Source organism: Chroicocephalus ridibundus, chromosome 10 (genome assembly GCF_963924245.1).
Source record: "Chroicocephalus ridibundus chromosome 10, bChrRid1.1, whole genome shotgun sequence".
Lineage (NCBI taxonomy): Eukaryota > Metazoa > Chordata > Aves > Charadriiformes > Laridae > Chroicocephalus > Chroicocephalus ridibundus.
This window is the reverse complement of record NC_086293.1, coordinates 17,784,560-17,800,303: the sequence shown is the minus strand read 5'-3', so window position 1 is coordinate 17,800,303 and position 15,744 is coordinate 17,784,560. Positions and strand designations below refer to the sequence as shown.

The following is a 15,744-nucleotide window of genomic DNA, read 5'->3' as shown; positions in this document are numbered from 1 at the left end:
GGGACTGTAGTTTCCATCGTGTTAGATGTTCTTGTGCTCCTTCTTCATCTGTTTAATTCCATGAAACACCAGGCTCATTTTTTTCTTTTATCTCTGCTCTTTGGAAGGCTTGGTGTTTCTTTTCTCTTCTGTCCCATGGGAAGGAAGGTTGGTCGCCTTTCTGGTGTGCTAGCGGGTTATGCAGCTCAGGGAAATGGCTTTGGAGAAAAGAGCATGAAACAAAGTTGTTACAAAATAGGGAAGGTTTGCCTAGGAAGGCTGCATGTTTTCAAATTTGAGATGCTTTGTGTTGGGTTGCTTGCAGCTCTGTCTTGCGTTATTTGATTGTAAGATTTTTCAAGGCAGGAGCTGTTTGCTGCTCTGTACATGGAAGGATGGACCCCCTCTTCCTTCTGCAGTATTTGGAGAAGGGAGATCTCTTCTCCCTTCTACAGCAACATAACTGTTTCTGCTGTCAAGGTCCATCGTTATACAGGTATTATGCTGTAAAGGAAAAAAAGGATAGTGTGAGAGAGAGACCTTTCCGCAGAGAAAGTTGTCCCGGACATGACCTGTCCGAGGCAGCCGTGCCCTGTCCGAGGCACCCATTACTGAAATGTATGTCTTCCTCCCAGCAAGGCGAAGTGCTGCCATTGAGCTACTGCATTGATTCATAATACATCTTCATTCAGCAATTGCCATTAGGATTTATACTTTTTGAAATTATATTTAGGAAAAAAAATCTATTTTTATGTCTGTCCCTAGCCTTTGCGGAGCTTTACTCAACTAGTATAGGAATAGAAGAAAGTTAATTTACAATGTCTTCATATAAATTAATCTCCTGTTTTCTCCTTATATTGTAAGTTATCACCTCGTTTATTATATGTAGCTCAGGGGTGAGCAGTTTTAAAAAGGCCTCCGACAGTTATAAAATGAATGGTGTGAGATGTCAGATACATTTATTAAAAATGCAGAAAATTATAAAAAACAGAGGATGGAGATGTGTATTGTCTCAGTCACTTGCCACTAGCCGGCACCTTCTATACCACGATTTATCCTCCCACTCAGTGAGTTCTGCATAATAATTTCATTGATATTGTTGTGCTCTGTGCTCAATATAAATATTTTTGAAATATTAGAGTTACAAAACTCCAACAGGTCATTAGTCGTGTCTATCAAGAGTTTATTTGGTGAGACGCCCCTTAAAAACCCCCGAACTATTTTGCCAGCCCAGCTAAACTTAGTACCATTTTCACTTTTGTGTGGTGGTAAATTATTCAGCTCACAAATGCTAAAACTTGAAATGTTTATGGAAAAAGCTTGTTTTAGTAATTACACTTACTCCACTTTATTGTGAGCTTCCTGCAACATTTGTCTTAAGGTCCTGGTGTTTCCTGACGTTGGATATTTATCATACATTTGTGCCGCTGGCAGGTTGATAGGTACAGTGGGAGCTTCATACAAGATTCATGGCAGCTTCATACTTTTTTGAGGAACAAAATTAGGACACAGAAAGGGTGTGGGTGTGTGTGTGTGTATATATATATATATATATATATATATATATATATATATATATATATAAACCCAGTGTGTTTGTGACTATGTAATACAGATGTTCACATACATACTAAAGAATGTGAAGGTTTTGAAAACATATACATAAAAAATTTTGCCAAAGATAACTGAAGGTCAGAAGGTTTAATTAAAGAACCCAGCAATAATTGTAGCATCTGAGGATGTGAAAGTTTCAGGAGAACGTGCACCTCACTCTGTCCTAAGGTTTAAAAGCTGCAGACGTTACAGGATAGTTTATATTTAGGAGTGTCATTTAAAGCCTTTCTTTCTCTCTTTGCATCTGCCGCGTTTTGGCAGTGAGACAGTATCGCTGACAAATCAGTTTTGAAGATCAGCTTTGCTTTTACAGCCCCATGGCTGGGCACTTCTGTAGGTGTGGTGGCATTGGTGCAGAAAGGAGTTGTTGGTGCTTCTGATGTTGCTGCTAGCAGTTGCTTAAAGGTTATCTAAATCCAAAGCCTTTTTGTTCCGTCTTCCTGTATTTGTGTTTGTTCCAACAACTGCCGGTTAAGATATCCCTTATCGGAGATTGTTCTTGGGAAAAATTTCTTTCAGCTTCTTTTAGTTCTCAAAAAAACTGTCCTTGGCTGTTTATGACTCTCACATGTCTTAGACACGCTTTTCTGTACTAAGCTTGCAGACTGGATGGTGCTTAGACCTGTTTGGGTCTCAGCAAGCTCTTCAGGATCTTGCTTTTGGTATTTGGTATCATTTTTCAATCAGTAATTGGAATTTTCTGCGAGCATGATTGTCTCATGTTAAACAGAGTGATGACAGAGAATAATAAAATGAAAAGCCTTTTTCCCTCAGGGTAGGAAATCCTGAAATCTTTGTTCACAACAGCACTGTGAACTCTAACTACGGGCTCTCCTTCTCCATCACTTTGATTTTTGGTATGCCATCATTTTAGAGCAAGACAGTATAATTTCAGCAACTTTTCCCCCTAATATAATGATTCAACAGCTCGATTGCTTTCTCCGCCATGGGAAGGCCCCTGAAAGACGCCACTGATTTTTATCAAGGCTTTCAGAGATTTTTATACCTTTACCCCTGCAGCCTCATGGTAAATCACTCAGCAAGAAATGCATCATTCAAATAATTCTTTTCTGCCTTATATCTGAATGCAGTCTCTAGGCTTCATCCTACAGGGTTCACTTTATTTCTTCTTTGTAGGAGGGAACTGGAGGTGAGAGGAGAGGGTGAAGGGGAGCTGATTTTTCGGCCGATCTGGATCTGCAGTATGTGCTGTGCCTCCTGTCATAACTCACATGGCGTAAACACCTTCCTTTGGTGCCTTCCTGGACTTACTGATAGACTTTTAAATGGCAAAAAGCAATGGTGAAATCTTAGTTTATGGCATCAAGTAACATTTTTGATCTTTTTGTCCCAGGTTAACAGCCCCAGACTGAGATTTTTGAAACATCTTAAAATGCGTTCAGTTCTGTAGTGAATTTTGCTGGTATTTGATTGTTTTAAACAATTTTTTTTCCTGTTTGAAAATTCAGCCTGCTATTGAAGTTCATTGCTTTGTAGATGAGCAAGGGCGCCACTTCCTTGCTCTTTCTCAGTGTGAAAAAAAGGAACCCATTTTGTTTACTGGTGGTGACATTTCTTTTCAGTATTTCTTGAGATTTGGCTCGTGATGGAGCAGTTCAAGTATGACAGGGACTCAGAGGCAGAGACCCACATCCTTAGCGTCGCTCAGCGAAATCCTGCGATGGTCGGGCAGGTCATAGGTGCCAGTCCATGCAAAGTAAAGCATCCCTGTCTATCCAGAGCCTATAAAACTTGCAGAGGCTCTTACCTGCTGTGGTCCTTTAAGTTAAGCTACCCATCCAGAGCTGAGCAAGCAAAGATGGGAGGTTTTTATATGAAGAGGAAATGCTATTTCATTTCATCCGTCCTTAATAACTGGTTGGATTTTTGCCACAAGAGAAGCCTGGAATTTTCCCTTTTATACCCACTTGTGCTGAATGGCACAACACTGTCACACATCTGAAATAGCGAGATACTTTTGGAAATTCTGTGTCACAGGCTATCCCTATTGACTTTCAAGTGAGATCTGGCTTTTAAGCAGTTAAAGCGTTTTGGATTTTGTTTCTTGTGCTTTAAGCGCAAAGGCAGCCTGTGGTAGATGCTAGAGGCAACCAGCTTGCTTGGCATCACTAACATACTTGACCAAATACCGCTGCCATCCAAGAAGATACCAGGCCACTGCTTCGCAGGTCTTCTGCCCTATTTTGGATGAGCTGATCCCACATCTTTCCAACCCAGCAAGAAATGAGCCTTTGCTACTTTACATGAACTATAGGCATGCTGCTCCTAGCATGTCTTCATATGAGGGTAGCTTCTGTTGGCGTTACAACACTGACCATGCAAGTGAGCAGCAAGAGCCGTCTGCACGTGGGGCAGTGAGGACAAAGTAGGGTAGAAAGGGGTGAGGGATATAAGCCTTTCTGCAGTGCCCTTTTTCTTATGGCTCTGCAAATATCTGCCTTGCACATAATCACAGACGAACGATCTCCTATATTAAGATGATGGGATGGGATGTCCCCCTGAAGTGAGCAAGCTAATTTGCTTTAATTGCAGAAGTGAGGGGTTTCGGTTGCTTTGCAATCATTACTACCATTTTCATTCAAAAATGAAAAGTTAAGAGGCATCAGATACAGACAAAGATTTGTCTGAGATCATTTCATTAAAAAAAAAACAAAACAAACAAAAAACACCACAAAAAAACCCCACCAACCATAAGAAATAATAAAAACCCTCAAAAATTAAAACCCCTAAACTAATTCTTTGCATGCCAGGCCTGGTATTTAAAGTCAGATTTTTGTGTTAAAATCAAGTGAAATTAAAAAAACCCTAAGTGTTTATATTTCTACCTCTTTCACAACTTGTAAATGAATGATCAAAATCATGTTACTCAAAAATTGTTAATGTCTGTTAAACTATATGTGGATGTTGTGTAAAGGCCTGTATTACACACCGCTCTGTATCAGAGTAGCTGATCCATTAATAGGAAAATGATTTCAAATGAAGGAAATGCCAGTGATTTTAATAAGAGATGTTTCATACAAAAGATTGTGGAAGAAGAATAAATACATGTGATTTTTAAATATTTTTTTTTAAAGTGGAAGTTTTTATACAAGCTTTAATTAGATTTTGGCGGAATACATTATTTTAATGCTTTTTCATTAATGAAGACTGCTCATTGTTTTGGTTGTACAGTAAAAAGAAGAAAAAATGTAATCTTGGATTCTATTTAAAGAGCAGCCGATGCATTAAAAAACTATTAAAGATACTGCAGTCATTGACAGAAAGATTTTGCATGAGAAAAGAACGCAGAATCCATCAAGGAAGCATCAAGTAATTTCAGACTAGGATGGATGATAACATCTCTGGAGTTACATGTTGTTTGAAACATGGCGTGTGAGAAACAGCGGTGTTGCTGAGGTTCCTGACCCCAGCTCCGCTTTCACGCCTTGGAAGCCAGCGGCCCTTTTGCCCCTGGTTTCAGTGGAGTAAGGTCACGTCCCCAGAGACCTGGCTGCCATCCAGAATGAGCTGGCGGGCCTGCCAGCTCCAGGAGATCGATGGGCTCTGCAGGTCCCTCAGCCGCAAGTGGGCATGGGGCAGGGTTTTGGTGGGGCTGGAGTCACTGGGGCTGCGGTGGAGACGTGCTTTGTCCCCTGTGCCAGCCCGAGCCAGGGAACTGAGCGAGTGTCCGTGTAGCTCTCTGTGGTGGAGCTGGAGGAGAAAATACCCCTGAGAAAACACAGCTGGGAGAGGGTGGCCTCCTCTCGTCAATGCTCAGGGCAGCACTGTGGCCAAATTCCCTTTCCTCACTGCTTTCCTCAGCCCCATCCCGTCAATCAGGAGTTCTCCAGCCGCCGTCTTGCCTTGCTGCCATGCATTTGGTTGACCTGGGGTAGGGGAATACAGCCCTCCTTCCCCAGTGTGCGCAATCAGTTGTTGGACCTGATGGCATGATTTCCTGGAGGCAGGACGCTGATTTCAGCATCTGAGGATGCCGGATGTTATCAGTCTGTCCTGTGTCTGTGCTGCTCGTGCATCAAGCTGTGCAAGGGGAGGTTTAGATTGGATATTAGGAAAAAAATTCTACGCTGAAAGGGTCATCAAACATTGGAACAGACAGCCCAGGGAAGTGTTGGAATTGCCATCCCTGGGGGTATTTAAAAGACAGGTAGACGTGGTGCTTAGCGACATGGTTTAGTGATGGGTTTTGTCAGTGTTGGGCTGATGGTTGGACTCGATGATCTGAAAGGGCGCTTCCAACCTAGGTGATTCTATGATTCTGTGATCAAACACTCCAGATCCAGGATGGGGCTGTCTGGTGTTTACCTTTGCTTGCAGGTCGTCCCACCATCTCGATGGAAATGTGTATGATTTAGTAACACAGGCAAGGGCTCGTAACTTGTTTGGGTTTTGAAAACCAAATTATTTGTCAGCTCTTCAAAGGCCAATTCAAATTCATTCCAAATTTTATTTGCTTAAAGCCACGATGCTTACTGCTGGAAAAATGAAATACAAATAGCCGTAAGTTACTCTGTTTCAGATGGGTAAATGTCATACAGAGAATGAAGGGATTTTTTTAACTAGGTTTAAGTGAAACAGAGTCTTTATTTAGTGTCATGTTTTTATTTAAAAGCATTTATTTAAAGTTCTAAAAAACAAAGAATTCAATAAAGCAAGACAGGTGCAACTGCAAATGATTAATGATATAATTCTCAGTACTTTATAAAGTGTCTAACACTGAAGAGATTTATACAGTGCAGAATGGCAATTGTGCTTTGATGGAAGGAATAGGTAATCAATACCTGCAAGCTTAGAAAAAGTGTTCTATTTCCTCCTCTAATGATATAGGGTTTTTTGCAAGGCAAGGATGTCTGGAGCATGAGACACTTGGAAGAAGAATTAATTTGAAATCTGTAGTGGAAGATCAGTTTCAATTAAAACTGCACTTGAATGTCCATAGAAAAAAGCAGGCAGTTAGGCTTAAACCTTCTGATGGCTACCAGGGAGTAAATGAATCCCACTGCACTATTCTTGATTACATTTTATAGGTTGTTGAGCTTATTTTTTTCTGGGTAGAGGATATAATTTATCTACTTCGGTCTCAAACTCAAAAATACAAATTTGCTTCTCAGCCCCCTTGCTCCGCTTCGCCTTTTCACGCTAATTGTTAAAGCTGGGATGGCCCCAATCCTGCCCAGCTGGGAATGGAGACGTTGGGGTCACGGCCTCTATTTCTGTCTCGAATTGCTGCCATAATGGTGTAGGTCATATTGCATGTAACAATTTGCATATCAAAAACTTCTGAAAGAAATTAATGGAAAACCTAGCCGTTTATAAAATCCTCTGCTGATTTTAACTAGCAGGTCTTGAACCTCTAAATCAGAGTTTAGCCTTACGCCTGTAATTTGGGATGTCAGGACTCGGAGTCACTGCACCAGCACTAAGTCGGGGTTTTGAATTGCTGAGAGAGTTTCATTGCATTAGGTTTTTCTTTAGTAATTCAGCACCAACATGGAAACATTTTGTGCATAAAAACTAATACTATTACATGAAGACAGCAGATACTGCTAGGATTTTTTTTGGTAAATTATAGATTTAGAACCAAGTGAAACTGCTGTATTTATAGAAAGAGATGTATTGCTATTAAAGTAATCCAAACAAGTTTAATTTTAAAAAAGCAGATCTGATGTTTTGGTTTTTTAAATGATACAAAGCTATACGAGCCTTTAAAGGTCTGTGAAAAACTACGTTTCAGTGAGAGTCAGTCCAGGTACCTAAGTCACTTGAGGTTTTGATTCAACATGGTGGTTTGTTTACCCTTATGGCTTATTTTATTCATTTTGACAAGACAGTTTTCACTGCAGATTGGTTGAGAACTGGCTATACTTTAAAAAAAACCAAACAAACACACAAAAAACCAAAAAACCAACAACAACAACAAAAAAACCCAAAACGAACAAAAAAAAAACCCCAAACCCCAAGAAAGTCTTTGTGACAGGATGGATGGAAGGAACCCTACAGTCCTTGTTAAGATGAATCCGCCTATTCAAAAAAAAAAAAATCTCCCCATTGACTGAAGGGTCACCAAAATACTAAGAAAAGAAAAATTTGAGTGCACAGCTCCTTTTGAATGCACAGCTGAAACCACTGCGATAGCCTCTCTGAGCAGAGTGCTTTTGAAAAGCTCACCCCATGTTTATAACAAAGCCAAAAAAGGAGAGCTGGCAGGTTTGATGATTATGTGTAGTACTAAACTTTTTAAAGCAAATTCCCAAATTTCATGGAGTAAATGCAAGGTTATATGAAAAGTAAATCTGAATTGCCAATTAATTCACTGCAAACCAATTACCAAGAGCATCCTGAATCAGGAAAAATATCCGTGTATTGAGTGAAACTCATCTGGTTTTCCCCATGTAGGGTTTTTAATAATTCTGTTCTCCTTGGCCGTGGTACATTGGGAAATTAACTGGAAGTGGCTTTTGCTGACAATACAAGTTGAACCATGAGATAAATGAAACTGATTTTTTTAACCTGGGCAGATGATGTAAATGATTTTTAAAGGATGTTGTGATTTTGCCTAATTGTAGTTGAAAGTAAAACACTTTCTTGTTGTTGTTTTGGTTACCGTTCAGCATTTGTGTGTGATGAGTACAGCACAAAATCTGACTATTGATTAAGTGTCCTGCGCTAGCCCATGGGAAGGTGGGAAGAAAGCATTTTGCAGCTAGACAGATTAAAACCCAGGGGCCAAAGAAACTGGCCTTCACAACTGCCGGGTTTGGATGGCACTAATTGAATTTACGTATGCTTCTCAGATGCAAGGGTAATAAATGCATATTGGCACATCATTTACTGCTGGCTGCCTCTCGAAGAGACGTGCTGACTGTGTAGTTTGGAGGTACGATACAGGTGTGACATCAGGGGGCTCAGGAGAGCAGAGTTCAACTCTGGGTTGCAACTTGGGTTTTGGTAGATGAGCTCGGGCAAATCGCTTCCCTTCTCAGGCCATCGATTCCCCTGTCTTTACATGAGAGTAACGATGCTGATCCCTGCTGTAAAACACTTCAAGAAATGTGAGCGAAAAGTGCTTTAGAAGAACCCTGTGCTGTTATTTCGGGAGCTTAAGCCACTGTTTGCACTCATAAGAAGATAATCTCTTAGTCTCTGTTAATACAATTTAAGAATTGGAGAGGGAGGTCACAAGAAAAATTTGAAATTCATTGGAGATCCTCCTGTGTGTGCTGCCGAGGGTCCCTGGTGTTACATTGCATCTAGGGCTGGGATGCAGTGGGTATGACAAGGTCTTTGCCTGAAACTTTTTATTTTTATGTATCAGTTTTATTGGCTGTTCATGCTGGGGACCCTCACAGAATGGGCAGGGTGAGTCAGGGCCATAGCAAACCACCTCTGGCAGATTTAGCGGTGGTTTGCGATACTGCCTCTTGCAGCTCCACTGCTACACCGTAAGACACTGCTGCTCTCCTCCTCCCAGCAGCAGTGCCGGTGCAATCCTGTCACCGAATTTAGTTAAACAATTTGGGGGTTGAGGACTCATTAATACACCAAAAAGTGATCTGGAGCTGGTGAAAGCTCCGGAACAGGAGCAGGACGCGCTCCTCCTCCTGTGCTTTGTGGGTTGGGTGGACAGACGTGCTGGGGACAGAGGCTGCTGGTGTCATTTCTCTTTGCAGCTGTACCATTCTCTTCTACTCACTTTGTGAGATACATGGCTAGTGATGCGCTCACAAATTACAGAACCCTATATTGCTTTCCAGAACTTAAACTCCTCCCTGTAATTTTTTTAAATCAAAAAAGAGAGGAGAGGGCTCTTGAGGGGAGGAGAGGTGACAGTGTTTGGCTCTGTGTCTGCTTGTGGCTACTTGTCAGGTAATACGGATGGCTCTGACGTGCCTGGGTACAGACGCACAAGCAAGACACTGCCCGTCAGTCCTTGGAGCTTCTCGTTTACTGCTAATATTTGACTTGACTTGTTTGGAGAGAGAAGTTTACATCAGGTGAGAAGAGGCTGTGCTAATAAGGAAAACAGAAAACTCATGTAAGAGCAGCAGCAAAAGAAAGCGACAGTATTTTCCTGACAGGTCATTGTCCTCTCTACCTCTTCCACCCAGAGTCTTTTTTTCAGGTTTTTTCCTTCATTGTTTTCTTCAAAAATACTAATATATGTTTAGCTTAGTTCTTTATTTTCATAATTTCTGGCTGCAAAACCTCCAAAAGAAAGGTCATTAATAAATATCATATTATCTAAGCAGAGTATTACACAAACACAAGGTAATGGATAACTGGTACATTATTCGTCTTATGTGAAAAGGTAAATGATATACCAATATATTAAGGCTGAAGCTTTAGGAAAGTTCCTGTAACACAATGCTAATTCATAACATACGCACTAGGGAACTTGGGAATTGCAGATAGTTTTATAGAATAGTAATTATAAAAAAAAAGGCCATTGTTCATTACTGCTAGAGGCAAAGTTGGGAGTACTGCGCAAAGCTAATGGATTTCAATCTTACCCTAAGTTTACAAGTTTTAACCTCTTTCAAATGCTGGAAGCGTAACTGTGGTGGAGATACCTGGGGAGCTTAAGTGCTTCATCCACTTGCTTAAGAGTTATGTGGAACTACTGAGCCACCGGAATGTTAATTGGCATTGGTATTTTTTAACAGGTACCTACGGTCCCGAGCACTGGGTTACTTCCAGCGAGAAGTGTGGAGGGTCTAACCAGTCTCCCATAGACATCATAGACCATCAGGCGCACGTTGGAGATGAGTATCAAGAACTGCAGCTTGATGGTTTTGACAATGAATCTTCGAACAAGACTTGGATGAAAAACACAGGAAAAACGGGTATGTTCTTTTCTGTTTGTCTCCGTAGCCTGCCTGCAGTCAATTAAAAATTCAAGCCATGTTCCACCCTCCTCCTTTTTCATTGTTCTGTTGTTTGGGTTTTGCTGCTTTTTTTTTTTTTTCAAATATATTTTTCCAGCAGCAGCCACCTATCTCTGCCTCTGCGTTCTGTGCAAGGCTAGTTCTGCAGATTGATTTTAAGGTGTTTTTTTTTTTTAAAGGGAATTTTTTTTTTTCTTTTAGGTTTTCAGTATAAAATAATTCTCATGGTAGTCAGTTCTTCCTCAGAATAAAAAGCTGTATAAGTGTTTCAAGGTGTAACCTTGAATTATCAGCTTTGGGAGGCTGTAACATCTAATCCAAAAGAATGCTGAGACGCAAGGCTCAGACTTTTGTAGGAAACGGGAAGTCTTAGAAATTGGAAGGTTTTAGAGAAGAAAGAGCAGTAACTGCTCAGAGTAGTGGGCGCTTATTAATGTGTTTCTGATATGATTATAGCGCTGTGTTCTTCACTGAACTGAATCCTCTTCTGCTCTGTCTGTTCTGGCTTTTAGAGAAAAGAACAGTCAGAGTACTGCTTATTTTTACCAAAACAGTTCACCAAAAGGTCAAGGTTGATTTATATGCAAAGACGCATGCATTTGATTACTATTTAATTCTAAAAATGTAAAAAGCAGAAATTATAAGGCCACCCTCTTCATTTGACAAGGTCACATATTTTTATGGAATTGGATTAAACCACTAATTAATTCAATTTTATTTATTGGAAGTATATTTTTATCTTTATTAACATTCGACGTGCATCTCTAGTGCTTTATGTAACGTGTCCCTAGTCACAGGTCTGCTGGCAAAACCCAGGGCATGTACCTGCTCCAGGAGTCTGCAACACAGCTGGGCACGGATAGAGGTGACCTCGGACACAGCCACCGCAGCCAGGGGACTTTGGATCTGAGCCACAACCTGGAGTCCGAGCAAGCACTTCAGATCCCGTTCCAGCGATTCGGGATCTTAGCAGGAGTTGAGAGTTATTGCCCCTCAGATGAGATGGAGTGACAGGCTGTGATCCTGTTTGCTTTCACCGCAAAGCAAATCCAGTTAATGTAAACCACCACCAAGCACAGCTCGGGTTTTCGATGCATTACTGAGGGGATTTTTCCAGCTTCACTAAGAAATGCTCCTGTTTGCTTTGAAATCCTGGCTTTGTTGCCCTTTGTAGCAGCGTGAGTTTCAGGCAAGGCTGAATGCCATGGAAATTTGGTGCTTAATTAGTCTATTCATGTTATGCACCCTGCCCTTTTGGTCACAGAGGGGTGTTTGTAGTAACCAGCAATAAACGTAATTAGAAATACCACGAAAAAGTGATTCTTCTAAGAAAGCTGCTAATGCTATCCTGTATGTGTAATAGGAACATATTGCTGCACATATAATAGGAAACCATGTTGAACCGAAACGTGCCAGCAAATTTTCCAGTCTCCACGCAGTTGGCAATGAAAGCTGTATCTTCAGTCTCCTCTGCTGGGTGATTTTAGCACTGCTGCTATATTTGATTTCCTCACCCATTGGGGTATGGATTTTTGCTGACAAGTTATTGCTTCGCAGAGCAACACTAACTGTCACTTTTCTTGGTAACTTACGGCCTTTTACTGGTAACGTGAAGACTCTTTTTGCCTTGCTGTCATCCCCGATTTCTTCTGCCGAGCCCTTAACTCCTCCCTTATTTTATCAAGTCCCGTTCCTTTGCTTGGTTTTCTGACCTTTTGAAGAAACTTGCCTGGGATTAATTTTTAAGGGTGGCAAGTTGGTAGAGCAGCAAACCAAGTCGGATGTTTTGGCTTGTGGGCAGAACACAGAGGCAGGTTGTGCCATAAATTGCGATGCATTTTGGCAGCAGAGTCTTGGAGCAGATGGCCACATGAGACCTTCGTATTGCAGACTGACAGAGGCAGTAAACTAAATATCTGTTTAAGCAATGGTGACGGATGTAGAGGGCATTTCTCAGCAATTAATGACTGGTTAAGAGAGACGGGGGTCCGAGAGAAAAGCCAAAGGCCCTTAACCTTGATGCTCATTAACTGGCAGGAAATGTGTTACTTGGGTTATTGTTATTGCTATTGGACCTAGGAATTTTTTTTAGGGTAGAACAATTAGTTATTTTTATGCTCTGAAATGTTAAAAGGTAAAGAGGTTATTGCTCTTTGGATTCGTTGTGCTCTTTCTCGTTTTTTCCCCTCCCCTATATCAGGTAAAGGGCAGACAATGTACAGAAAACAGCGTTTCATTCAGAAAATGGAAATGGATTCATTAAGTCCCTGTCTCAACTAGAGATGCTTTTGTGCATGATTACACTGGCAAAAGCACTAATGTGGGTTTGATTTCATCACCGTAGTAGCTGGCTCCCAAGTGGTAAAGATCACTTGGAGACTGTAAGCACATTTCATAGTTGTCTTTGCATTAGTTGTTTTTGCTTGTGCTACCTTATAATTAAGTGTTAGCTGATGTCAGCCGGGCCTGAGGCTGATGAGCTTCTTCAAGCTCAACCTGCCCATGGGAAGAGCACCCACAGGAGCAGTACCCGCGCCAGCATTACACAGACGTTGCCACTTTACCCCTTTTTAGGTCACTGAGAACTTCTAAAAACACCTTCCATTTAGAGAAAGCTACTAAAATTTCTGCCAGAGTGTGTTTTTGTTAAGTACGTTTCCTACGTGATGTGCATCACTCTGCCTGGTCCTGACCATCAGAGCTGCTCTGCTAAGGCAGGGGAAGAGCTGCTTTGTATCCAGGTTTATTTTTGATCTCAAGAAGATGACAGACACACAGCTCCATCCCTGATTCTGCAAGTGGCATCACGCGATTGCGATCCTGGTGGCTGTGGACCACCTCCTTTGGTTTTGTAATCTCAATTACATAGTATTTTAAATTAGTGGGCTTTGGGGATTGATTCCTTGCTGTGCACTCTACAGAAATCATTGGATAAAAGCAGTGGCTGCCGCAGCCCAGTAAGGTGATGTTTGGTTATTCCAGTCCTGAAAGTCACATGGAGGGGGAGGGAAGCTCCCAAATCACTGTCAGTAATGGGATGCTGCTGAGAGAAGGAAGGTGATGGGAACATGTGTTGTACAGCTCAGCAGTGTAAGAAATACTGTAAAATGAACAATTAGATGAACATTTCAGATTGTACATCCTCCTAATTATCCTTTTAATTATTCATCTAAAACAAGTAAAATGACCCCTGACAGAGCCATAAATGATTTAGGAACTATCAAATATTTATCAGATGCAACTGAATCCCCACAGAGGTTTTTAACAGATGCACGCAAATCTGCTTTCCTGTATTTCTCATCCTCTACAATTTTATCTATGGAATTTATAACCAATTGAGTGAGATTTTTATTATTTAAAATACTGCTGAGCTCATTGAGAATTTTTTAAGGGAGGAAGAGAGCAGAGGTGCTTTCAGTCACTTACGTTTCACAGATTCGGCGTAAGACAACAGTGGCCACCAGTAGTACCCTGGCTGACACAGGCAGTATCCTGTAGCCAGTCCTGCACCGCCCGCCTTCCTACACAAACACTTGGGTACAAAGGGAGTGCTGAGAGAACCAGAAATCTGGAAGAAAAATAGCCCTGCAATGTCACTGGCACAATTTAGAAATATCTGAACATCTCGTGCAACTTAACATGTAGGTGGTTTTAACATAAACAATTTAAAGTTGAGATATTTCTAAATTGCACCCGAGATGAGGCTGCTGTAGCCAACGGTCTGTGCTCACCGGAGGGCAGCCCTGGCGCGGCAGAAAGCCTTAGCCTGCAGCGGAGCCTGCCACTGAGTCACCAACAGAGGAATAACTTTTATTTCACAACTAGCCCTTTTTGTTTTTTCAGCAGTGAATAAAATCCTCCCTCTTACATAATAAAATTGGATTTATATTAATGTTCCCATTGTGATGACATAGTTGGCTTGAGAACACAGAGAAATCCTTGTGGGTTATGCTATTCCCATTAAAAAAACTAAAATTAAAAAAAAAAAAAAAAAAAAAAAAAAAAAACAACCAAAAACTTTAATCACAGGATTCTGGGCATAGCAAACAGTGCAATGGTTTTACAAGAAAAAATATCTAATTTTAGTTCTGTTTTTAAGCAACAGTTTTGTAAGCGATGAGAAGAAAGGATTTTGTAAGGAGTAAATTTTAGGAATCGTGCATATTAAAAATGGGAGATGCTAGAAAGGCAGGTGATCTTGTAGTGAGAGCAGCAGACAGGAATTTTTGGAAAGATGGATTTGGTTCTTAGCTGGACCTTAGACCTCCTCTGTAACATGTACTAGCTTCTACCGTGTGGTTTTGCCCTCTATTTGGACTTACAGCTTTTATTGTTACATAAAATACAAAGGTTTTTGGAAATGAAAAGAAAATACAGAGAAGATCCTTTTGACCTTTATTGAATCACATAGTAATAATGTCAGAGTTACTGTAATAAAAACCAAGCTTTTACGGAGGACTTCTCATGAGTGGGTCTCAAAAATGTTATTGTCGCTCTCCCCATTTTACAGAAAGGAGGAGCAGGGGCATTAAGGAAAGTACGTGCATGTCCAGCAGTAGAGGTGGGACAGGGCACAGAGGTCTGTCCCATCCCGCCCCCCAACAAAACAGAGGAAATCCAACAAGCATAGGATCCATTCTTTTCCTAACTTGTCATCTGCAGACCTGCAGTGGTTTACAGGGCCAAGGAACATGGTCAGCCAGTAGTCCCTGGAACCACATTAAACAAGTTTTGATGGAGTTTACCATTTAAAATTTAATCAAAGTCCAATGAGGAGGGCAAAAAGTCCTTGAGAAATTTGGACTTTGTGGTTTTCTGTAGTCTATGTAACTTCATAATTACTTCCATAATTAGCCAGCATTACTTGTAGACTCTTTTTTTTTTTTTTTTTTTTTAAACCAATCCCTGTAAAATGATGACCCGATGTTTTACTTGCATTAGAAGAACTATTCTAATATAATGCGGAAAAAACTGTAAATGCTTCAGAAAAACTGTGCTAAGATCATCCTTCTCCTTGTTCTGTGTGTGCAGTTGCTATCCTGCTGAAGGACGATTATTTTGTCAGTGGTGCTGGGTTGCCGGGCAGATTCAAGGCAGAGAAAGTGGAGTTTCACTGGGGTCAAAGCAACGGATCAGCTGGCTCTGAGCACAGCATCAATGGCAAGAGGTTCCCTGTTGAGGTGAGTGGAAAGACATGCGCTTATGTTCTTGAAAAAAAATAAAATCAGAATGTATTGCTGTAGTT

The 15,744-nt window shown here is 41.0% G+C and overlaps 1 protein-coding gene across 1 annotated transcript in view; it reads left to right on the top strand.

The window, feature by feature from the left end:
* PTPRG (protein tyrosine phosphatase receptor type G) overlaps nt 1-15,744 on the top strand; it is a 410,943-nt gene that overhangs the window by 210,560 nt on the left and 184,639 nt on the right. Inside the window, exons 3-4 of the mRNA XM_063347764.1 lie at nt 10,278-10,457; nt 15,531-15,679. Of these exons, the coding sequence (XP_063203834.1) occupies nt 10,278-10,457; nt 15,531-15,679 (329 nt within the window). The remainder of the gene's footprint in view (nt 1-10,277; nt 10,458-15,530; nt 15,680-15,744) is intronic.